This window comes from Peromyscus leucopus, chromosome 8b, assembly GCF_004664715.2.
Source record: "Peromyscus leucopus breed LL Stock chromosome 8b, UCI_PerLeu_2.1, whole genome shotgun sequence".
NCBI classification, from domain to species: domain Eukaryota; kingdom Metazoa; phylum Chordata; class Mammalia; order Rodentia; family Cricetidae; genus Peromyscus; species Peromyscus leucopus.
Genome location: NC_051086.1, coordinates 41,769,098 through 41,793,928, shown reverse-complemented (window position 1 = coordinate 41,793,928; position 24,831 = coordinate 41,769,098). Strand labels below are relative to the sequence as shown.

At 54.3% G+C, this 24,831-nt stretch overlaps 1 protein-coding gene across 1 annotated transcript in view; it reads left to right on the top strand.

Moving 5' to 3' along the window:
• Obscn (obscurin, cytoskeletal calmodulin and titin-interacting RhoGEF) overlaps nt 1-24,831 on the top strand; it is a 144,774-nt gene that overhangs the window by 46,696 nt on the left and 73,247 nt on the right. The window contains 27 exon segments of the mRNA XM_037201174.1: nt 1,082-1,357; nt 5,743-5,904; nt 7,580-7,670; nt 7,712-7,843; nt 8,964-9,154; nt 9,204-9,317; nt 9,599-9,729; nt 9,847-10,060; nt 10,256-10,414; nt 10,527-10,624; nt 10,990-11,124; nt 11,483-11,673; nt 12,143-12,519; nt 12,875-13,141; nt 13,323-13,432; nt 13,533-13,686; nt 14,190-14,351; nt 14,444-14,548; nt 14,915-15,181; nt 15,433-15,702; nt 16,223-16,489; nt 16,590-16,856; nt 16,940-17,206; nt 18,505-18,777; nt 19,432-19,698; nt 19,872-20,138; nt 24,135-24,407. Coding sequence (XP_037057069.1) covers nt 1,082-1,357; nt 5,743-5,904; nt 7,580-7,670; nt 7,712-7,843; nt 8,964-9,154; nt 9,204-9,317; nt 9,599-9,729; nt 9,847-10,060; nt 10,256-10,414; nt 10,527-10,624; nt 10,990-11,124; nt 11,483-11,673; nt 12,143-12,519; nt 12,875-13,141; nt 13,323-13,432; nt 13,533-13,686; nt 14,190-14,351; nt 14,444-14,548; nt 14,915-15,181; nt 15,433-15,702; nt 16,223-16,489; nt 16,590-16,856; nt 16,940-17,206; nt 18,505-18,777; nt 19,432-19,698; nt 19,872-20,138; nt 24,135-24,407 — 5,487 coding nt within the window.

The following is a 24,831-nucleotide window of genomic DNA, read 5'->3' as shown; positions in this document are numbered from 1 at the left end:
TACAAATTAAAGAAACGTAATTTACAGAAAGGTGGATGTCACGGTTGGTGTGATTACCATTTCTGTATGGAAACTAGCAAAAAAGAGTGGGGAATGATAATAGAAAAAAGTTGTGATAGCCTTTAATTCCAGCACTCGGAAGGCAGAGGCAGGAGGATCTCTGTGAGTTCAAGGCCAGCCTGGTCTACACAGTGAGTTCCAGAATAGCCAGCTGACTCAAAAACAAACAAAACAAAACAGACAAACATACAACAAATAACAACAAAAAAGAATTGTCATACTATCCCAAGTGTGCAGCTACTAGTGCAGTGTCTAATGAGAGACATTCAGGCTTCTGAGGGGGACTTACTTCAGGAGGACAGCAGAGAGCAATGGGAAGGGTGTTAGTTGGTGGTGAGATAGGCAAGGAAAACCCGGAGAGGCCCAGTCCTGGTGACTGTCCAAGAGTTAAAAGATTTATGAAGAGGCCGGGCGGCGGTGGCGCACGCCTTTAATCCCAGCACTTGGGAGGCAGAGGCAGGCGGATATCTGTGAGTTCGAGGCCAGCCTGGGCTACCAAGTGAGTTCCAGGAAAAGGCGCAAAGCTACACAGAGAAACCCTGTCTCGAAAAAACAAACAAACAAACAAAAAACACCCCCCCAAAAAAAAGATTTATGAAGAAAGAGTGTAAGAACATTTCATCTGCCAGATGTTAAAAGATATTTTTATTCCATTTTTCTGATGGTCCAGGCCACCTCTTCAGCATAGCATCAGATGACACTCGAAGAGGCAGGGACCTTGCGTGGTCCTGGGGGAGATTCTCCATTGTCACTGTAGGGCGAGTGCACGTGTATGCTGACACACTGTCGCTTCTTGCAGGAGTCTTGTACAGACTCTGTCAAGGCATCCCTCTGCCGTAGTGATGGGCAGTGTGGCTGAACTGTGGTTTTATGCTGAGAGATGCTCAAGCTTCTTCTGGGCACAGTGCTGTGTCTGGAGGGTGTTCTGCTCTCCAACCGTCCTATTCAGATCTTCTCCCCCCACGTGGCCTTCCTGACCTGGACAGTGTCTCTGACCTTGTGCATCCCTGTCTGCCCCCAGAGCCCAAGGTGGTGTTTGCCAAGAAGCAGCAGACACACAGCGAGGTGAAGGCAGAGGCGGGGGCCAGTGCCACACTGAGCTGCACGGTGGCCCAGGCCCAGACCGAGGTGACCTGGTTTAAGGATGGGAAGAAGCTGAGCTCTGGCTCGAAGGTTCGAGTGGAGGCTTCGGGCTGTGAGAGGAGGCTGGTGGTGCAGCAGGCGGGCAAGGCAGATGCTGGGGAGTACAGCTGTGAGGCCGGGGGACAGAGGGTCTCCTTCCGTCTGGACGTCACAGGTGGGTGCTGAGACACTAAGTTGACCTTGTGGGGGTTCAGGGACTGACTCAAGCCAGGGCTGCCTCTGTGCTCCTTCTGTTTGGCTTTGCCTGTTATACATTGTCGCTTAATCTCTCTCTCTCAGCCCTTGTGGTGGGCCCGTCCCTGATGGGATGGATGTCACCCCAGATGACACTGTCTGCATGCATGTTTTGTGGCAGTGTCTGTGAGGAGGAACCCAGAACACAAGGCTGATGGATAAGGTCCAGTGACACATGTCTCTGAGCTGTGGAGGTCTCTCTTTGAAGCAAACCTTTTTTTTCTTTTTTTTTTTTTTCTCGGTCAGAACATTCTGTTTAACACCTTTTAGTGATTTTAATGAATACATTTAGATTTGAGAATGACCGTGAGGCTCATGCCACATCTACAAACTGTGAGAGATGAGGTACCACAGGGACAGCTCCGCCGGGAAAGCTGATAACTTCCACGTATCTTTTTATGAGTTTGGTAATGTGTTGTTCCCTGCCCAGGCCACTGCAGGGTCTGTGAGCTGACCCTGCTCTCCTGTTCAGAGTGTTGTGGGCTGGGGTGCGGTTCCCCACCCTGTGAGGTTGATCCTGTTTGGGTCGAGACAGGGTTTCCTGCATCGTGCCTTCTGGAGCTCACTTGTAGCAGGTGGTTCGATCGAGTCGCTGTGCTTATAAAAGCGGCCAAAAGGAACTCAAACTAGCCAGGCGGCAGTGGTGGTGCACATGCCTTCAATCCCAGCACTCAGGAGGCAGAGCCAGGCAGATCTCGAGGCCAGCCTGGGCTACAGAGCGAGATGCAGGACAGGCACCAAAACTATACAGAGAAACCCTGTCTCGAAAAACCAACCAATCAACCAACAAACAACCAAACAAACAAACAAACAAAAAGGGCCAAACGAAAGACCTACTGAGAATTTTTTGACAAATGATTGGAAAGGACTATGACATCAATTTATGCAGTTAAGTTTCAAGAATTTCAATAAACTCTTGGCCAATTCCTGAAATGACTATAAAGCTTAAGAAAAATGTCCTAGGAATTCAAAGAGTTCTATATCCTTTTGTTTTATATTTATTTATGATTTGTTTATATTATTTTTATTTATATTAAAATGATATATAGGTTATCACACACACACATACCAGACACACAGACAGATACACACAGGTTTTGCAAGGCAGGGCTTTCTCTGCATAGCTCTGTCCTGGAACTCACTCTGTAGACGAGACTGGCCTTGAACTCAGAGATTCTTCCTGGCTCTGCCTCCTGAGTTCTAGGATTGAAGGCGTGCACCACCACCGCCTCACTAATGTATGTTGCATTGTGTGATATGTGTATATATGACGTGTGTGTGCATGTTCATGTGTGTGAGTGTGGGCATGCATGTGTGGAGGTCAGAGGACAGCCTCGGGTTACATCCTCACTGAGGCAGAATCTTTGTAGCTCACCACTGTGTAGCCAGGCTAGCTGACCTTCAGCTTCCTGGGAGTCTCCTGTCTCTACTGCCCATCTCACTGTAGGACGCTGGGGTGACAGATGTGCACCACTGCATTCAGCTTGTATGTGGGTCCTGGACATCATGTATGTGTGACAAGAACTTTATGCTCAGAGTCATCTAACCTAGTCCACTAACTTTTTAAAGAAATGAAACCCTACTTCAGAATGCCATAGGAAAACAGTCAAGTTCAGTGAATTGTGAGTAAATTGTGCAGAATATTCTAGAAAGAAATTATTCCGTGGTCACAGTGGTTCTTCTAGAGAACACAAAGGGAACATGTACTGCCAGACATACTTTAAGTAGATAATACCTTGTTGAAACTAAAGTGGAAGTGTTAAAGATTGAAACCAACAGACATCCTCTTATGTGGACTAAAGACCACATCTATACAAACTTTTGGCAAAGTGAACAGGACGATAGCTAAGATCTTAGTATGCAGGGATGAAGGTTATCACCCAGGAATGCAAGGTTGGTTTAACATGAGAATGTGGAAGTTAATGTGACAGTAAGATTTTAAAAAGAAAAAGAAAAAAATCTTATGCATTTGATAAATGCAGAACAAAGTGTTTGATAAAAGTTTAGATTGTGTATCAAAGACAAAGTTTAGCCTGTACTCATGTAAAACGTCTCTTGGTGGGGGTGTGAATCTGCAATAGCGCCTTGACCCAGTTATCTCGAGGCATTGGCACCACAAAAAAGCTTGTTAAACCAGGAATGGAGAGAGGCTTCCTAAATCTCCTGAGGGTGCTCCTCCAAGCTGCAGACATCATGAAGAGCTGCAGTCATGCAAGCTTTCTCTTAACTGAAGATTTCAAAGGGCCTCAACGTAACAATGCATATCCAACATGAAACCATGAGGAAAAGCACAAATTAAAGAAATGCATTCATTATAAAGCTAGAAGTTACAGGCGATAGGGTTCAACTGTGGGAAAGATAGCTCAGAGGAATTCAGGGAACATTGTGTGTCATGCTTCTTGCTCCATGTCTACTGAGGCATGTTTAAGCCTTGGAGAGAGAACTTCTTTTAGGGGAAATAGAGAGGAACAGATCAATGGTGTGACAAACCAGATGTTTATGTATTTTAATTTTATGTGTGTGTGGGTATTTTGCTTGCATGAGAGTGTTGTGCTCTACATGGGTGCAATGCCCACTGAAGCCAGAAGAGGGCATCACAGACAGTTGTTAGCTGCCCTGTGGGTGCTAGGAATCGAACCTGGATCCTCCAGATGAGCAGCCAGTGCTCTTAACTGCTGAGCCATTTCTCCAGCCCATATTTGTTCTTGATGACTATTAAAGTGAAGATCTTTCAGTGTTGTGAAAATCGACAGGATGATTCCAAGGCCCAAGTAGAGACAAAAGAGTGATGAAGACAGAAGAGTTCATCTGCTAGAATGTCCATGGTTATTCTGATGCTGTGGCAGTGGAGACAGCTGAATGTCGGTGTAGATGTGGGCAACAGATCCAGAAATGGAGGAGGGAACCTATAAACAGACCCGAGACTAGCCAGGCCCCCACCCCTCTTTTGAGTGTGTTACGACTGTGGCCCTGGTTGAAGGCATGAAAAAAAAAGTGCTGTTAGGTGCAAATTCCCTGAACGTGACCACCACAGTGTGTCATTTCATCACTACCAGAAGAGGTACATGGTTATGATGTGACCCTCCATCCTTCAGCGCTCACTCCCATTAAAATGACACATGGTCATATGCCCAGCCGTCTTCTGGCAGGGTTTACACGGACTAGCTGAACACAGCACTCCGCGTCGACGACCAACGTCCGAGCAGTCGTTGGTGCAAGGGATTTATGCTCCATAAGACTCCATGGATATGCTACCTTCACTCTGACAACCTCGACATGGAGAGGAGGATGCCCAACCTCCTCAGCCAGCTGTCCATATAGCTCGACAGGTCAGGACTGTATGATCCTCCTGCTGGAAAAACAACTTAAGCTGTGTGCGCATGATTAAGCGTGTGATAGTGCCTTTTACTATAGTCGTCCACACAAACCTACCACCACGTTGAACGCAGGGAAAAACAATAATATGGCTGAGCGATAGCTGACAGTGGACACTAAGTGCTCGATCTCTAGTTATACCAGAGCCTAATAGGCACGTTTCTGAAAGAGTATGAAAGTGTGCACAAAACAGTCAGGCTGTCGAAACGTGTTAATGCGCCGGGGATCCCATATCACTACCTTGGCGGCCTCTCCATTCTAACTCAAATGTTACCCTAAGTGCGGGCCCACAGCACTTAACCAGCCAATACAACCAGAACCCATTGCCTCCATTCCTCTCGTGAGGAGGGTGGGGCGTTCTATATTCGGCACTAAGTGATGTTCTCAACCATTGACAGCCCAGACCCTCATGACATAGCCACTGATCCATAAAGACTCTTAAGAGCTAGGCAAGTCATGGGGCCATTAAAAGGAATCCCTCAGGACCTCGTCACATCCCTGTGGGGCCATGCTTGCCCAATGACATCGAATTGCCCAGTCTCTCTCGTGCTTCATAAGGGGTGAGCCTGCCGGGGCAGAAGGGGAAACTACACCTCATGCTGTGGACGCGCATGCTCGCGTGCTCTCTCCCCTTCCAGGAGGAGCTGATAGCCAACCAAGGCACGCTACCACTCTCGTCGAACCGTGTGCCTCTCGACGCACGATGACAGAGGCTAGCTAGGGCCAGGTCCATAGAGACGCCGACGCTCGCAACTGTATGTTCTGGGCAGCCCTCTTCTGCCCTTCTTGTGACTACTAGTGTAGAGGCCGCCTGCCTGGGAGTTTCTCTCCTGGAAGTCATTAATGTCAGTTGTTGAGCCTGGACGCGCGAACTGGTTCTGTCTCCAGCTGACGTCCTATGGTCAACTGAGCCTGGGCTTCGTTCTACAGACTGTCTTGGACCGCGATTCGATACTAGGACAGCGCTCGATGCCATGCGTGACCTCTGTGCAGTGACTGACTCGCTCTCCCCTCATGAGCTCCGGAACACCTCACAGGGCTGGAGAATGTTGCCAAGGAAGCCGAGTCAGGCCTACACCAGCCTGCGATATGGTCGATCGCAGCATCACCTCCAGCATCGTCCAGTGGGGCCTAGGCTCAGAATCTGAACAACTGCGCGGTGGGAGGAGACGAGACTGTGGTGGAGGTTTTGAACCAAGAAAGTGCCACACTGAGCTGCCACAGGATGGCCCAGGCCAGGACCGACAGGTGCACCTCGTTCAAGGATGCGGAAGAAAGCTGAGTCTCGTAGGCTACGAAGTGTCATCGGCATGTGAGATTGGCCTCGCGGCTGTTGAGGAGCGAGCTGAGTCTGCGTTTAGGGGAGTTTGCAGCAGGCGATGCTGAGGGACACAGGCGTGATGCTGTGGGGGGCGCAGTTGTGATCAGCTGTTGAGGGCGCAGCGGAGGGGAGCCAGTATGTGGGTTCACTTCCTCATTGCTGGACGGTCCCAGGTGGGGTATAGAGCCTCTGTGGAGCTTTTTGGTCCAAGTGCCAATGGTGCGTGCGCTCACTTCCCCATATGACTGAGTCCCGATGGTGCCTTCCTCGCCTCTAAAGGTCCGCTGCTCGTCCCTGTACTCATCTCCATGTGCTTTACCGCGCGTGGTCAGCATAGCCTGAGTCCATGGCTTAGACTCTATTCCTCGTAGTTCTATGGAACCAACTAACAGCTTGTACCTTCCTCTTCACAGCGCGTTCATCCCTCTATGGTCTATCCCTGTGTACTTTGCTTCAGCTCTATATGTCGCTTGAGATGCAAGACACTCGCTCATTGGCCAAGGCGGCGCCATGTCCAGGGAGACGAGTCAACTTTTCGGTTACCATGCGAAGATGAACCCGGATGTTCTCAGCTTGTAGCGGGTTGAGAGTTTCACATACTTTGCGCTCAATGTGTTTAGTTCTCTCACAGGGACGCCCTCTTCCTGAGCTCCTGGTCCATCTTGCTTAAACGTAGTTGACCAAGGAGCAGCAGCAGGTAACTGGCTGCATCAGACTCGGTTGAGAGAGAAAACAAGCTGCTGACAACACTATGGGATTCATTGAAGGATCTCTGTGCGATTACCGACCGAATATACTACAGATATAAATAGGCACATAAAGTGCGCACTCGAACCACAAATAGAAAAATACAAGCCCTATCATCTCTGATGAAACCTTACATGCAGTTATCTCACACCGCGAACCACCGCGGTGGAGGGGGGAAAGAGGACATGGGTGCCAACACCCGAGCAGGCGACCAGCCCATCATACAGTGGTGTGAATACAGAGAGAGTTCCTAACACTGCTATGAAAACAGGAAGACCAAGACCATAGCAGTCGTGTTAGCGCACTAGAGAAGAGGACTCCTAATAGTGCCACGTCATGAGCGTAAGATGCACACCGCCTCTGGTGGCCAAGCCACTCGGGCCCGACCCATAGGTTACACATCCACCTCACTCCTGTCGGCCTCCACCGTACAAAGCGCGATAGAGACCGGAGATCCGCGTCGTCTTGAGCTACAGATCGGCTCGAAGAGCTAGGGATGTGTGGATAACTGTGGTTTTGTGCCCACAGGGTTTGGCGACATTCTTATAGCACAATCAACTCACACGAGCCTGGGGGTGTGTTCTGCTTCTACGGCCACCACCATCCATACTCTCCATACCCCTTTGTGTGCCTCTCCGGTGTACCCAGACAAGTAGTGTACTCTGAAACCTTGTGTAGCTTCCCATTTTCTGTCCCTAGATCCCAAGCGAGTGGTCGTCTCTTGCTCCAAGGACAGCAGGGCCTCACGCCAGAACGAGCGTCAAGCTAGTGGCGCGGGCAGCCCTATGGGGTGCTCACATTTCTGAGCTTGCTTCCCACCGCGGTGCCCAGGACGCCAGACCGACTCGACGTGACGCCTCGGTATTTCACAGTGAGTGAACGAGAGCGTGAGATGGCTTCGTGCGGACTCGAAGGTTCGAGTGGAGGGCCTCGGCTGGACGAGGAGGCTGTGTGCAGCAGCGGGCAAGGCGGATGCTGGGGAGACAGGCTGTGAGGGGTACCCAGCGGACGGACAGAGCGTCTCCTCCGTCTGGACTTCACAGTGTGGGTGTCTCAGCTCTCAGTTGGTGTACAAGGGCAGAGCGTTGCAGTCGCTTGCCACTCAGTGCGAGGGCACGAGGGCTCCTGCTTTGCTGGTCTCCTGCACCCACGCCAGGGACACTGTCTCTGTCCCTTTCTAATCCTCTTCCTGTCCACGCACTGGCCCAGTCTACTGACTAGACAGACCCCTTTCCCCTGTGATCCGATGTTCTCCTTGTCCCGTCCGTGTCCCTGTCCACCTCACTTGCCTTCCTCGATCAACCGATTTCATGGTTCGCGATACCTCAGCCCAAAGCGCATGCATCGTAAACCATACTGGACGTGGACAGCTTCACACATCCAGTTAGCTGGTGAGGGAGTGGCGCGACCTTGTTCCTGCGCGAGGGTACCTAATCGGTTCTGGACCTTTCCTGCTCAGTTTGGTGGCCGGTAGTCCCTGTGGGCCGACGCACTCGCTCTAGCTGTTCTGGCCTCTGAAGAGCGTTCAGGAGCCTGCTCTTCCTGCGTGCAGGCCCACGCTTGAGTTCGGAAGCGGGCCCTACTTATTTGTGGCCTTTGGAGTAATCCTTGCGCTCCTCCAGACCCGATGTCTGCCATACACCATGTTTAGACGTCGTCCATGGTCTTTGTTCCGGGAACAAGTTGGATTAGATACTGACCTTAGCGGAAGGAAGACACCCGGTGCGAGACGGTATACTCTCAGTGCCCTCAGATGGTGGCCTCGCTCGCTGAACTTCACTCCTCTCGCACATGTACTCAAGCATCATAGCCGTGGTCTGAAGTGCATAGCTGCCCGTGAGTGAGGAGACTCCCCTCCAAGGCTGAGCCATCGTGTGGTCTCCTCCCCTACTTACTTCGCTCCCTTGGTTCCCCCTAACATTTGCAATAAGTTTGCCCCCCCAGGGCTGCCACTTCTCCTCAGCCTCCTATGGACTTTCCACGTCTCCCCTGTGGGCCAGGTCAGGCCAGTCCTACTCTGGGTGCTAATTGCCTACTCTTCATGTCTTTCTGGCTTGTGGGCTGAAGTCTCCCTGGAGGGCAGGACTCCTGGTTCTTGTGGGACAGCCCCACTGCTAGGGGGTAGAACGAATGGACCCTTGAAGAGAGACGAGATGGAGAGTGTGGTGTTGCCTTCTTTTGTCGTGGATTCCGGAAGACAGCCTGGTGCCAGCCTTCGTCTACTCACCGGTGACAATGAGCATGGGTCGAGCACAGCTATGCTGCAGCTCACCTGTTCGTCATGTGAAGCGTTGATCGATATGGTCTGCCCCTTACCATTCAGCCACTTGCGCTTACTACTCGCTGCACGAACCCAAGATAGCCTGCCAAGTCCCGACTCTCCACGCGGAGACCCAGCCGTCCAGTGGCCAGCCTCTCGGTGGTCAAGGGAACACTGGTGAGAACAGTGTCTCCTGACTGCCACTCGCTGGTCGCAGTCTCGCGCGCCCTCTGTTGCGTGCTGTGACCTGCGGCTCAACAAGCACGTGTGGATGGAGATATCGTGGACAGCCAGTAAAGCGGCATGTGAGGCGCCACCTTGAGTCACAGCCTGCGATGATACCCGTGAACAATGCTACCGGGCGTGACCCGCTCGCCCAGGACCTAGAGGTTTGCCCAGGTGCTGCACAGCTGCCATCTACAGCTAGCCCCGGTCAGGCGCGATTGGCATACTCTCAGAGTCGATGCGCAGGACTTGCTTTCCGCGTCGCATGTCTAGGCAAGAGTCCAAGCCGGTGGTTGGGCCCCAGGAGTCTGGGGGTCTCCCTACCAGGTGTGCCCTTGCGTGCATGCAACCCACAATGACCCTCGTAACGGGACAGCCAAGTATGGTCCCCAGCAACCCCAGCATGAAGCTCTGGGCACATGGCCATCTCCGAACGGGGCACGTGGGCTCTCTCCACACCTGTTGTGCTACTCCGTTCTAGAGGTCGTTGTCCGACCGACACATAGTTCCTCCAAACCCCACTGGGAGGCCCTTCGAAGGGGGAATTCGCGTGGTGGCACGTGAAGCTGGTCTGCCGAAGAGACTCGCATATACTCCGCCTTGCGAACCAAGGGGCCCCGAGAGGTTGTGTTCCGTGTCTCCCCTCGGTCGGGAAGCACATGCTACTAGGCGGAGGGCAGAGCGCTTCCAGGAACGTGACCATTCCGATGGGGGACCCAGGGCGCACCCTGACTTGTAGTCATATCTGGACCCTCCGGGGAAGGAGTGAATAGCAGCAGCTCCTCCAAGCCTAATGGTGCTGATGAGAGCCTCAGCGAGAATGCGAACGAAACCAGCTTCTGATTGGCGGGCCAACCTTCCTACACCTGCTCAACAATGGGTACCCGTAGAGGTGAGGCGTGAAGGTGGCAGCCTTCCCTGGCTGCGCGACGAGATCCCTATGCGCGAGTGTTATGATGCGGTGTCCCCATCGGCGTGTCGTCCTCCTCACACCATACGTCCACGCTCACGCGCCTCCACTACAACGAAAGACTTCTCTCCCCTCTGCAGTCTCCTCTTCGATGAGGCTCCACGAGCTTGATCCACCTCTGGATTGCGCGCCAGGTGCGGTTGTCGCAGGTTTGGAAGACGTTTCCATGTAACTCAGGTCCACCTTTCCAGTTTCTGTCTTCGTGCTCCCCCGGCGCGAATTGCCATGCCAGTTCTACGTCGGCTACAAGTCTTCCGAATGGCGTCTCCATTTTCTGCTGCCCGAGCTCGTAGGACAAGCTCCTTGTTATGGCACCATTGACTTGCCTGGGGCCAACCTGTAGCTCGCAGCTGACCATCTTGGTTGACTGCCGGCCTCTGTACCTCCTTGGAAGGATCCTGGCCGATGTCACAGAGTGTAGGGCTGAGAAGCGCGCCTCACTCAAATCTGCTACCCCGTAATCACGACCCCAAAGGTCACGACTGAAGGCCCACACCCGCGGCGCTCGGCACCGTGGTACCGGGCGGGCCAGGAGGATGCCCAGTTGCGTTCCCCTCCCTCTCGTCAGCTAGGGCCTTTCTCTCCCCTCGTGCCAGCTGACCAGACCAGTGCCATATTTGTTCTCTTCGGGGGCTGATCTGCGTTGACTTGAAGGCTCTTGTCGCCAGCTCATCCGGCTTGGACAGACGTTACGTGATTTCCAGTCATTTGAGTGGTGTGGTGGCGGAGCGCTGGCTAGGTCTGTCACAGGCCGGTGGGCCGTCTCTGTGCAAGTGTCACACTCAGCCGGTGAGGCAAAGGCCCCAACGGTGCCCGGGCCTCTAAAGCGGGCCCTGAGCACCAAATCCAGAGACTGAGCCTCTTCGCTGGTTGAGGCTGCGATGGAGCACCCACACACACTCGGGAGGCTGTCGCTGGGAACTGCGTCTGAAAGCTCGGCACGTGCGATCTCCACGTATTCGGCGGCCCGCAGCTCGCGCCAGACGTGCGCGGGCCGATTCCGTTGTGGCTCCAGCAGGCTGGAATTTATCCGAACGACCCGCGGCCGGGCGTGCAGGCTCTTGACATACCTCCGGCCAGGGGCGCGTCAGCTCCAACCTCCAGGTGTGGGGGCCATTGAAGCGTGGCCTGCTGTTTCACCTCCCAGAGGGAGACTCTTCTCGGATACATCGAGCCGGATGGGCTTCAGGGGCCCACGCTGGGGAGCTGTTCTTTATACTCGTCCCCCATTTATCATCTTTTTATGTCTGAAATGAGCAAGATGGTACTTCCTGGGGCCCTGCTGTGGAAAGTGAGGACAGTGGGGCCGTGGTCGGGGATTGAGGGCTGGTCTCGTCGGTTAGTCAGTTCCGAGACACAAGAGGGCGGTAGCTCAGGGTGCTGCAAGGCTTGCTCTGATGGTCATCTGTTGCGCGACCCAATTGTTAGTGAGTTGTGGGGCCTGCTTGGGCTCCCACACACCATGCGAGGCTGTGCTCGCTCTCGATGCAGCCAGCCAGCTCAGCGAGGTTCCAGGGCCTCATCTGAGGTAGCGTGCGCCCACCACACGAGCGGTCGGGGTGGGCAAGTGGGGAAGGGGGCGGTTGGGGGGGACAAGGCGGGGGCCCGGGTCGGGGTCCCCCACTTTTCCGTCCGCCGCTATTAACCGTTCCGAAGGCTAGGTATAGGGCCCCCACCAAAATGGCAGAGGACCCCTAACCTACGAAAGGAGGGAGGCGACGTATAAAACTTACGCCTTAGCTTTATGGCTCCCATAAGTGTGCCCACTATGTTAGGTCTGCCATTTGGGGGCTTACCTTGCTTGAAGTGGGACCGCTCGTGTGGTGGGGCTCTCTGGCCTGGACTCAGGCTGGCCCAGGGGTGGGGCCCAAGCAGGCCCCACATGGCCAAGACGAGCTCCGCCCCTCTGTGTCTCAGAGGCACCAGTCCTCTTCAAAAAGAAGCTTGAGCCACAGACGGTGGAGGAGAAGAGCTCCGTGACGCTGGAGGTGGAGCTGACGCGCCCCTGGCCGGAGGTGAGGTGGACACGGAATGCCGCGGTCCTGGCGCCCAGCGAGAACGTGGAGATCCGTGCCGAGGGTGCTCGGCACCGTCTGGTGCTGCGCAGTGTGGGCTTTGCGGACCGTGGCTTCTTCGGCTGTGAGACACCCGATGACAAGACCCAGGCCAAGATCAATGTGGAAAGTAAGCCCAGGGTTGGGACCGCAGAGGAAGAGAGGGGACTCCTCCGGAAGTGGGGGGTGTGGCTTTGTGTTGGCTATGAGGACGGGTGGGATTTCCATTTGGGAAGACAGGCAGTCACCCTGGTTCTGGTAAGTGGAACCAAGGAAGGAAGAGGTGGAGGAGGATGTTGAGAGTCAGGCCTGGGGGTCAGCTGGGCTTGAGGTAGAGCTGGGTGGAGGTGGTGACTGGGGGCTGACGCCTGGGCCCTTACTCTGCTCTGTGGCCTCCAGGGTGGTAGGTTGGGCCCACATCTGGGTCTGAGTCCTGGCTGGTTGGAGGGTCTCAGTTGACTAGCTCACAAGCGTCCCTCTGACAGTGCGGCAGGTGCGGCTGATTCGAGGTTTGCAGGCCGTGGAGGCTAAGGAACAGGGCACAGCCTCCATGGATGTGGAGTTGTCCCATGCCGATGTGGAGGGCAGCTGGACTCGAGATGGCCTGCGGCTTCAGCCTGGGCCCACATGTCACCTGGCTGTACAAGGCCCCATCCACATCCTCACGCTCTCGGCGCTGAGGCCACAGGACAGCGGGTTGGTGGCCTTCAGGGCTGAGGGCGTGCACACATCTGCACAGCTCATTGTCACCGGTGAGTAGACGAAGGCTGGCAGCCCCACTCCAGAGCACACCTCTTTCATTTCCCTAAGTGGCCCAGGGGGGCAGATGGGACCAGGCAGAAAGTGGAAACCCCCTTGCGTGACTACAGTTAGCCCACCGTATCAGAAAGCACCTCCTGACTCCGTGTCTTCCTTCCCTACTTCCTGTCTCAGAGTTGCCGGTGAGCTTCACCCGACTGCTCCAGGACGTGGTGGCCACCCAGAAAGAGAAAGTGACCCTGGAGTGTGAGCTGTCACGGCCAGTGGATGTGCGCTGGCTGAAGGTATCGCTCTCTCCTCCCTGCTCTTCCCTGTGGGCATCCAGGAGGCGAACTCCTTCTCCTGAGCCCTTCTGGTACCTGACCAGTCCTTCCTGTCCTACAGGATGGCGTGGAGCTGCGGGCAGGCAAGACCATGGGCATAGTGGCCCAGGGAGCCTGCAGGAGTCTCGTCATTTACCGATGTGAGATTGGGGACCAGGGTGTCTATGTGTGTGATGCTCTTGACGCTCAGACCTCGGCCTCTCTGAAGGTGCAGGGTGAGTTCTGGGCAGAGAGGGCAGGGAAAGTTGGCAGGTATGAGTAGTGTTTTCTTGTGCCTCTGCTTCCCCTAGCTTGGCTGCAAGATGGTGGATGTGCTGGGAGTACCCTATGTTTCTGGGCATGCCAGCTGTCTGTAGTATTCTGTTGCTGTGAAGAGACACCAGGACCACAGCAACTGTTATAAAGGAAAGCATCTAATTAGGGCTGGCTTAACGTTCAGAGGTTTAGTTCATTGTCATCGTGGCGGAAAGCATGGCAGGGTGCAGGCAGCCATGGTGCTGAAGAAGTAGCTGAGTGTTCTACATCCGATCCACAGTCAGCAGGAAGAGAGACATTGGGCCTGGCATGAGCATTTGAAAACCCAAAGCCCACCCCCAGTGACACACTTCCTCAAACAAGGCCACACTTCCTAATGCCACTCCCTAAGCATGCAAATATCTGAGTCTATGGGGCTCTTCTTGTTCAAACCTCCACAACAGTCCTCTCTCCCTTCCCGCAGGCCGCAGTGTTCAGATTCTGAAGCCACTGGAGGATGTGGAGGTGATGGAGAAGGAGGGTGCCACCTTCTCCTGTGAGGTGTCCCATGATGAGGTTCCTGGCCTGTGGTTCCGAGAATCCAGCAAGCTACGGCCCAGTGACAACGTGCGCATCCGGCAGGAAGGTAAGAGGGCAGGAGGGCTGCCGAACACAGTGGGTGGGTTTCCCTGGCTGCTTTCTTCTCTCCCAACAGTCCGGAGTGTGCTTTGTCTCCAGGGAGGACGTACACTCTGATCTTCCGGAGGGTACTGGCGGAAGATGCGGGCGAGATCAAATTTGTAGCTGAAAATGTAGAATCAAGAGCCCACCTCCGAGTGAAAGGTGAGGAGGGCTGAGGGAGGAGAGAGGGACCGGACACGGTGAGCTGGGCCTACAGACAGCTGGCCTACCACAGGCCTGGGGTGCTGTAGGACCCCTCCCAGTAATGACTCACTGGAGAGGGTAGAGTATGTCTCCTCAGTGGGAAGGGGAGGTGCAAGGACTCCCAAGCTCCACTTGGTGGTGGTCAGTTGTACCCAGAAGACTCTAGATTAGCCCTGGGTGGGACACTTGACTTGGCCACCCGCTGGCCAAGGTAGAAGGTACGGGAAGCTAGTTTGGAGCAGAGGTCAGTCTCTTGGCTCCTAGGAGGGTGCCAAGGCAAAGCTTCGAGGTCACCATCCTGACCCCGCCTGACCGTGTCCGCAGAGCTGCCTGTGACCCTCCTGCGCCCACTGCGGGACAAGATTGCCATGGAGAAACACCGAGGCGTGCTGGAGTGCCAGGTGTCCCGGGCCAGTGCCCAGGTGCGGTGGTTCAAAGGCAGAGTGGAGCTGCAGCCTGGGCCCAAGTATGAAGTGGTCAGCGACGGCCTTTACCGCAAACTGGTCATCAATGATGTGCAGCCGGAGGACGAAGATACCTACACCTGTGATGCCGGTGACGTCAAGACCAGTGCCCAGTTCTTTGTGGAAGGTGCGGGATGAAGGGGTGGACAGCCCTCCTGGGTTTCAGGGGCGGGGAGGGGGGCAGGGTTTGTGGTTTCTGTGGCTTGCTCTGGAGATTCTGGAGGCTGCCACTTTGGACAGGGGCCTGACTGGGGACACCCAAGCAGCTGGGGGAGTCTGCATGGCAGAGAAAGATAAGAAGGAGCACACAGCTTGTAGGGTTGGGGAGACAGGTCTCTCTTGTAGAGTTTCACTGGCAACCCAGCTCCTCCTCCATAGAGCAATCCATCACTATCGTGCGAGGCCTGCAGGATGTGACAGTCATGGAACCCGCCCCGGCCTGGTTCGAATGTGAGACCTCCATCCCCTCCGTGAGGCCGCCCAAGTGGCTCCTTGGTAAGACCGTGCTCCAGGCAGGGGCGAATGTGGGCCTGGAGCAAGACGGCACCGTGCACCGGCTGACACTGCACAAGACCTGCTCCACCATGACCGGGCCTGTGCACTTCACCATCGGCAAGTCCCGCTCCACCGCCCAGCTTGTCGTCTCAGGTAGGCATGCGGCACGGGGCAAAGCTGAAGAGGGACGCAGCTCAGAGACGTGGGTGGCCACAGTGTAGGGCCGTGGGTGGACATGGCTTGGGGGAGGACATAGGAACAGTGGCCAGGCACAGGTGGCCCATGCCAAAGCAACCATGCTTGGGCTCCAGGCTGTGCGTGGACGCTGCTCAGTGGTTTACAGAGTGTTGGCAGAACATGGGCCCTGGGTAGCACACGGGGTGCTTAGGAGCTGGCTTTGGGGGGTAGGGATATGGTCAGAGGCCTGCCAAGTAGGATGTAGGCACTCAGGCACGTCAGGGCTTTGGGCCAGGGCAGCGTGGGGTAGTCTATGTTGGCTGGGACCGAGAGGTGTGTGCGGGCAGTGAGGGGCATGGGCAGCACACCCCCCCCCCCAAAGGAGGTGGCCAGGCGCATCATAGGGGCTGTGGATGCAAACGGCTTAGAGCCCAGGCTAGGCTGGGTGGCCTGGTCTCCTGTGGCCCCAGCCCTGCCCTTGCGTTGTCCTCTCTAGACATCCCCGTGGTATTGACGCGACCCCTGGAGCCCAAAGCAGGGCGCGAGCTGCAGTCTGTAGTCCTGTCTTGTGACTTCAGGCCGGCCCCCAAGGCTGTGCAGTGGTACAAGGAGGACACCCCGCTGGCCCCGTCAGAAAAGTTCAAGATGGCGCTGGAGGGCCAGATGGCAGAGCTGCGCATACTCCGGCTCGCTCCGGCTGATGCTGGGCTCTATCGGTGCCAGGCGGGTAACGCCCAGAGCAGTGCCAAGGTTACTGTGGAAGGTAGAGAGCCGGGAAGGAGGGCCGGGCAGTGGGCCCCACTCCAGGGGAAAGGGGGGGTGGCTGGTAGTGTGGTGCTAAGGTGCTGGTGTGCCCCTGGCAGCTCGGGAGGTGACCGTGATTCAGCCGCTGAAGGATGCTGAAGCCATGGAGGAAGGCCGGGTCTGCTTCTCATGTGAGCTGTCCCATAAGGACGAGGACGTCGAGTGGTCCCTCAATGGGACGCCCCTGTACAATGACAGCTTCCACGAGATCAGCCACGAGGGCTGTCTCCACACACTGGTGCTAAAGAGTGTCCGGCAGGCCGACGCAGGGACTGTGCGTGCCACCTCCCAAAAGGTGTCGCTTTCTGCCCAGCTAGTGGTCAGAGGTGAGAAGTCCTGTGGGGTCCGTGGGGTGCCCTCCCCCTGGGTGGGCCCAGGCTCCTCTCACCGGCCCATGCCATCCCTCCAGCAAAGCCAGTGGTGTTCCTGAAAGCACTGGATGACGTGTCTGCAGAAGAGCGTGGTACGCTGGCCCTGCAGTGCGAGGTCTCAGACCCTGGAGCACGCGTGGTTTGGCGCAAAGACGGTGTGGAGCTGGGTCCCAGTGACAAGTATGACTTCTTACACAAGGCAGGCTCTCGGGGCCTTACGGTACACGACCTGAGCCATGAGGATGCCGGACTGTACACCTGCCACGTGGGCAGCGAGGAGACCCGGTCCAGGGTCAGCGTGCATGGTGAGCGGCTGGGGCTCTTGTGCAGGATGGCTGTCGCAGTCAAGGTTTCTATTGCTGTGAAGGGACACCATGACCATGGCAACTCTTAGAAAGGAAAGCATTTAATTGGGGCTGACTTACAGTTTCAGAGGTCTAGTCCATTGTCATCACAGGGGGCATGGTGGCGTCCAGGCCACCATGGTCATGCTGGAGAAGTTGCTGAGAGTTCCTCATCTTGATCCACAGGCAGGAGAAGCAACTGTGTCCTAGGCATAGCTTGAGCGTGTGAGACCTCAAAGCCCGCCCCCACAGTGACGCACTTCCTCCAACAAGGCCACACTCCTAACAGTGCCACTCCCTGTGGGGTCATTTTCTTTCAAACCATCACAATGGTGCTAGGCCTTCTTCCTTCCAGAAGCTCCAGGCTGCTCTTCAAGACTGAAAGGCTATTCTGTGTATCCAGGAGGTACCAGAGAAGTTGTCTGTAGCACATAGGGCTTAATGTAGCCCTTTGATGTCCAGGGCAGGCAGATGGGCTAAGGAATACTTGTCTACAGAGCCTCACAGTGTGCGGGCTGGTGTGGATCTGCTCAGATCCTTGACATTTGCTTTGTACCATGTGTTGGGATTGAGAGGAAGTCCACATAGCCAGGCATGTGTGGGATACTGAGAGGTAGGACCAGGAGACAGTCTGTAAAGGGCTCCCAGGCCAAGGGCAGATGTCCTATCCCGCAGGTGAACAGGTCTACAGGCCATCTATGTTCCCATTCTCTACAGAGCCTCAGAAAGTTCCTAGGTTCATAGTTGCTGCTCCGCTCAGCACTGTTATTTTAAAGAGGCAGGTCCCTTTGAGCACACCTCTCTCAGCTTGGCCAGCCACCCACTGTCCTGGCTCAGGTCTGGCATCCTGGCTTGGAGGAGACAGCTTGGTAGCCTATTCATTTATGATCCCTCTGGGGCTCTGTGTCAGCCTTAAGACTAGACTTGCTGTCTCTGGAAGGGGTCACTTGTGGGGTACCTGTCCCTCCTCTCCTGGTCTTACAAGATGGTTAGAGATGTGGGGAAGCCTCCTCCCAACCACCCTGATTGCAGCTCACAGTTGTCAATCATGGAAACACTAGGCCATGCCAGCTCGAAGCTAGGATTCTGGTTCCAATTTGGTGATGGAACTCTTTGTCATTAGGTGTGGAGTTAGGGACAGTGGGAAACCGGGCCCTGCAGTGTGACCTGACCTGTCCCACTGCCTGGCCTGTGGTACTACTGTTCCCTCCGGTTGACATCTGTGGGCTGACTGGTGACCTGTTTCTTATGTCCCACAGATCTGCACGTGGGCATCACCAAGAGATTAAAGACAGTGGAGGTGGTGCAGGGAGAGAGCTGCAGCTTTGAGTGTGTCCTGTCCCACGAGAGTGACAGTGACCCAGCAGTGTGGACCGTCGGTGGGAAGACAGTGGGTAGTTCTGGCCACTTTCGGGCCACTCGCCAGGGCCGCAAATACACGCTGACAGTCAAAGACGCCGCGCTCAGTGATGCAGGGGAGGTGGTCTTCTCAGTGATGGGCCTCACATCCAAGGCCTCGCTCATCATCAGAGGTGGGTGTTGTGGCTGGGACCAGGGGCCGGCACTGTGAACTGGGGCACTGTTGGGCTCTTTCTAGGGACTGTCTGCCCATCATGGTGGGGACCCAGTATATCTCTTGGGGGTGCTGGGGGAAATTTCCATTATTGAAGGAAGTCATATTCCTGCCTGAGCATCTGGATTTCTAGAGCAAGCCGAGAAGTCTGGTCTATCACCCATCGGCTGGCCGCTCTCGGTGCATGTAGCTTACTTGGCCAGTCTGACACTTAAGCAGAGGCCAGGGAGGCTGGGAAGTAGCCTCCGATGTCTTGCAGCTTGCGCTTCCGACTCACACAGTTGGTGCTCCTGATCTGCACGGGGACCAGCCAAGCTGGGGCCATAGGAGCCTTGAATGGGTGCCCTTGTAGCAAGCACATGCTTCCCAGGTCTCACCATTAATGAGGGCTTCCAGCACTTCAAAGTCCTGAGCCTCTGGGGGGGGGGTCTCAGGTCCCAGGAGTCAAGGGCTGTGGTTTTGATCTCTAGAAAATGCATGTTCCTAAACGCCTGTCTGTCCTCATCCTGGCCATGGCTGAGGCCACTTCTAAGGCATTGCTGCAGTGACTGTGTGTCTTAGGCCATGGCTGGTTCTGGGTGTGCCTCGTAGGAACCATCTCTCCTTATTTCAGAGAGGCCAGTGGAGATCACAAAGCCCTTGGAGGACCAGCGGACTACGCTTGGAGAACACGTGACGCTAAGCTGTGAGCTGTCCAGGGCGGGCACCTCCGTGCGCTGGCTGAAAGATGGGAAGGCCATCCGGAAGAGTCAGAAGTATGACCTGCTCAGCGAAGGCACGCGGGCCGTGCTGGTTGTCCGCGAGGCCTCACTCAAGGATTCTGGAGAGTACACCTGTGAGACGGAAGCTTCCAGAAGCACCGCCAGGCTCCTTGTGGAAGGTAAGCTCACTACCCCGCCTGTCTGCCCTGCAGCATGGCCTTGGACCAACCCCAGGACCTCAGTGGAGGCGCCTGCTCCGGTCAGCCTGTGTGCTCAGGTTGGGGCGGGGACAGAGCCTGCATAGTGAGAGGAGCTTTATGCCCCTGTCCCTGCCTGTTTTGTCCCTCGCCAGAAAAGGCAAACCGCTTCACGGAGGAGCTGGCTGACCTGCAGCTGGAGGAGAAGGGTACAGCTGTGCTCACGTGCAAGACAGAGCACCCAGCATCTGTCGTGACCTGGCGCAAAGGCCTCCTGGAGCTGCGTGCCTCAGCGAAGCATGCCCCCAGCCAGGAGGGCTTGACCTTGAAGCTCACCATCAATGCCCTGGAGAGGACAGACAGTGATACCTACACCTGTGACATTGGCCAAGCCCGGACCCAGGCCCGGCTCCTCGTCCATGGTGAGGCAGCCCTCACGTGCATGCTGCTTTTGGCTCCTTGGTGGGTGCTCGGGCCTGCTTTGTCTGAAGTTCACTCTGGAGGCTCAGAAGTGGTTAGTCATCAGGACTCTGCTTGTTCTGGACCAGCCCAGCCTTAGTTTCTGTATGTCTAAGGGTAGAGCATATCACCTGAGCATCTCAGGCTTTCCTAGTGTGACCTTCTGTGAAGGAGCTGATGGACGGCCCTCATTTGTACAGTGGGTGTTTGCTGTGTTCTCACAGCATCCAGGCCTGTGCTGAGTCCCAGGGTGTGTGCTCTGTGTGTGCTTGCACACGTGATGTGTCATTTATTGCGAGGGACCACTTACCATGTGGCAGCTAAGGAGCCCCATGTGTTCTGAGTGGAGAGCTGACTATCATTGTGACCAATATTGACAGTGTCAGTTTAGAAAAGGATAGAGACAATGTTGTTAAAGAACAGTCATCTTGTTGGGGATGCATGGTATCGAAATGAAAACCCAGGGTGCATCCCAGAGCAAGGAGGCATAGAGGGAGACAGGCGGCCACGAGCTGCTTGGGTACAGAGCTCAGGGTTCCCTCAGACATGGGGCAGGAGCTGGTGTCTGTGGTTGGTGGGGTTATCCCTGCTGGGCAGATGGCTGTCCAGGGCATCTGTTCTGAGTTGCTGCAGAGCTCAAGAAGGTCAAAGGCAAACTTGGAGATGATTGGTGTATGTGGAACAAGAGGGGGTTTCTTTAGGGACTCAAGAGCGTGTTTGTGTGCGCCAGGCAGGGTTTGACAAGCATGGTCTCTGCAGAACTTACAGGTACAGTTTGTTGTTGGTTTGCTTGCTTGTTGCTCTCTCTGTTCTCACTTGTGAAGCACCTTGCCCCTCCAATATGCAGCGTGAGAGCTTTGTTCTCTCTGGTTTGTAGAGAAGGAAAGTGGTGTCCAGCCTGGGTAACAGGGATGTGTCATGGTATCAGAGCAGAGAGGACCCCAGCCCTCCTGACCACAGCCTTCACTTGGCTCTGCATTCCTACAGTGGAGTCCGGGTTGGTGTTTACTGGACCCCCCCCACCAAGTCTGCCTCCAGGACATGACGTTACTCATGTTTGTGAGAAGCCTCAGCATTAGAAAATTAGAAGTAACAAAGTTTGCCCTCTCTGTTTGTGAATTCTGCATCTTCAGATCTAGCTTCTCATTATTCAGAAACATGTGGAAAAAGAAATTGTGTGGCTAGGGATGGGGAGATGTTAAGCACCTGCCGTGCAAGCTTATGGACCTGGTTTGGATCCCCGAGAGCTCATGGCACTGCAGCTGCTTGGGAAGGTGGAGACGGTAGACCTCAGAGCAATCTGCCTATCAAGTCCAGCCATCTAAGTGAGCTCTGGGCTTGATTGAGAGACCCCGCCTCGTTGAATTAGGTGGAAGAGCGTTAGGAAGATTCCTGACATTAGCCTTGAGCCTCTACATGCATGTGCACATGCACACACATGTGCTTCCACACATGCGAACATGCACGCACGCACATGCACACTGCACACACAAATGGAAAAAAGGAAAATATGGCTGATGAACACAGACTTGTTTCCTTGTCACTGTCCCCCAAACAATACAGTGTAGCGCTGCACCGAGTACTTCTATTGAATTGGCTACTGAAAACCAGTTATTTAAAGTGTGCCAGCAGACGTAGGCAGAGTGCAAATACTTCATTTTTTATATGGGCCGTGAGTGCCCTCAGATTTTGATATCTGTGCGGTTCCAGACCAACTCTCCATCAAGACACGGGAGACAGAAGTAGGAGGAGGAGAAGTTGAAGATCATAGCAAGTTCAGGGCTAGCCTGGGATGCACGAGACCGTGTTCCAAAAAAAGAAAATCAGTGGACTGTAGATCTTAAGTGTGAACCACACAGACGCCTGTGGGTAGAGTAGAGCTGTTCTTTGTGTGACAGCCTACGGATCAGAGTCCTTCTCTCTGTGCCATCCAGTGTTGGGCCTTTCGAGTAGAGTCCTACCTCCAAGGCATGTGTGGGTGCAATTGTGTGTATGCAGGACCCATGTCTATCGCCTCCTCCTCCTCCTCCTTTTTTCTACTACTTCTTCCTCTTCCTCTTCTCCCTCTTCTTTTTCTTTCAAGACAGGGTTTTGTAACATGAATTCTAGTAGGTCTTTTAATAAAAAACCCTGGAGCCAGATATTGGGGTGAATGCTGAGAGATCAGAGAGACAGAGGAACAAGCCACTGCCACGTCTCACCTTGCCAACTCCACGAATCCTCTGAAAGCCTGTCAGTCCTCAGCCCAAAGGCCTCCGTCGACGAGTTCAGCCAAAAGGCTTTAGTTCCTGTCTCCTCACACCTTATAAACCTTTCTCCACCCAACTATCACTTCCTTCTTAGTGCTGGGATTAAAGACTTGTGACTCCCAAGTACTGGGATTAAAGGTGTGTGCCACCACTGCCTGGCTGTTTCTGTCCTAGACTGAGACAATCTCATGTAGTCCAGGGTGGCTTTGAACTCACAGAGGTCCAGATGGATCTCTGCCTCCTGAGTGCTAGGATTAAAGGTGTGTGCCACTACTGTCTGGCCTCTATGTTTAATCTAGTGGCTTGTTTTGTTCTCTGATCTTCAGGCAAATTTTATTAGGATTCACAATATATCACCACAGGGTTTCTCTCTGTGTAACAGCTCTGGCTGTCCTGGAATTCAATTTGTAGACCAGGCTGGCCTAGAACTCACAGAGATCGCCTGGCTCTGCCTCCCGAGTGCTGGGATTAAAGGAGTGTGCCACCACCGGCAACTCTACCATTTTTAATTCAACAGCAACCAACTATTCCTAGGAGTTTACATATTCTATCACATGTGTATGTGTGTGTGGAAGTAAGTATGTTCATGTGAGTGTAGATTCCTGAGGAGGCTAGAAGCTTTATATTTTCTGGAGCTAGAGTTGCAGGTGGGTATGAGCCCTCTGATGCAGGTGCTAGAAACCAAACTTGAATCTTCTGGAAGAGCAGTTCATCTTTTAAACTACCAAGCCACCCCCCAGCCCTCAATTTAAATTTTGTTTCTTTGTTTGTTTTTTGACACAGGGTTTCACTGTGTAGTTTTGGTTCCTGTCCTGTATCTCATTATATAGACCAGGCTGGCCTTGAACTCACAGAGATCTGCCTGGGTCTGCCTCCCGAGTGCTGGGATTAAAGGCTTGTGCCACCGCTGCCTGGCACCCTCAATTTAAATTTTAATGTAGGCACAATTCTTTGTATTATTTCAATCTATTTCAATCAACACCCGTTTGTGTCTACCTGTGAGACACAGTGTGATAACTGGGGATGTGTTGGCAGCATGAAGTGATCTGATCAGGCTCTCGGGCACTTCCATACTTGAGTAGTCATCATGTCTGTATGCTGTGAGACTTGAAGCTTTCCCTTGAGGTCTTTGAAATGTAAGTGGGCTAAACCAGGCACAGGGAGGCAGATACCACAAATTCTTCATGTTTGTGGATGCTGAAAACTCCATCTCACAGAACCGGAGAGGAGGATGGAAAGGACCGGGTGGAGGGGGGATGGGGAGGGTGGAGTCGGTCGAGTCTCTGCAGCAGAGTGGGGGTAACTGTCACCTCTTTTGCACCCACTGTTCATCTGTCAATGTGAGATTGACCGCAGTGTGAATTGTACTGAACTGTGATGAGCCCTGCGGGTGTAAGTGGGAGCAGGCAGCCTGTCTGTTGGCAAGCCCAGCTCAGTACGAAGGGCAGGAGAGAGTACGCGAACTTCAGCAGGCTGTGGACCCTCCACCATCTTAGCAAAAGGACTTCAGAGGGGGATATAGGTTTGGGGTTCAGACCTCCAAAGGACTACATGGCTCAATCTGCTTTCGAGTTTCATTGACAAGGGGTAAAGCAGACTACTTGCTTATGGCCCCACCTGGGGCCTCGGGCGAAGCCATTTATTTCTCTTGGCAGCTAACCAACCCTGGCCCTAGGCTGCAGGAGCTCTGACGTGACTTTTGCCCAGCAGGCCAGAAAGTGCGCATTACCGAGGACCTAGAGGACATGGCCGTCCAGGAGGGCTCCTCCGCCAGGTTCTGCTGCCGTATCTCCCCTGCTGAATACAGCCCGGTACACTGGTTCCTGGATAAGACCCCCCTGCACAGCAATGAGCTGAATGAGATCGCTGTCCAGCCTGGAGGCTACCACGTGCTCACCCTGCGGCAGCTGGCACTCAAGGACTCAGGCACTGTCTACTTCGAGGCGGGTGATCAGCGGACCTCAGCTGCCCTGCGGGTGACTGGTGGGTTTTGTGTCTAAGGGCCATCCATGATGGGGACACTGCATGGCCTAGAGGAGCCTTGAAGAGGGGCAGATGACAGCTCTTCCCGAGCTCTGCCTGGTGCACAGTGTGGTCCTGGGGCTCATGGAGAGGCAAGATTAGTTATCAATGGCAAGGGGGTCTCTCATCCCAGGGAGGTAGCCAGTGGCATGGGGGCGGGGGTGTCTCCCATCTCTAAGAGTTGATTCAGAAGACTGAGTTGGCTTCTTTCAGTTAATTTCCGAAGACAGAATTTGTGGGTGATGTGATATGAGCTGTTTTCCTCCAGGATGGGAACCGCCTTTCTGTCTGGCTCAGCATTTCTATCTGGCTCCAGCCTGAGGGCAAGAGGCCGATACTGATACCATCCATTGCATGGTCCGCTGTGTTAGTCCTCTCGTACAGG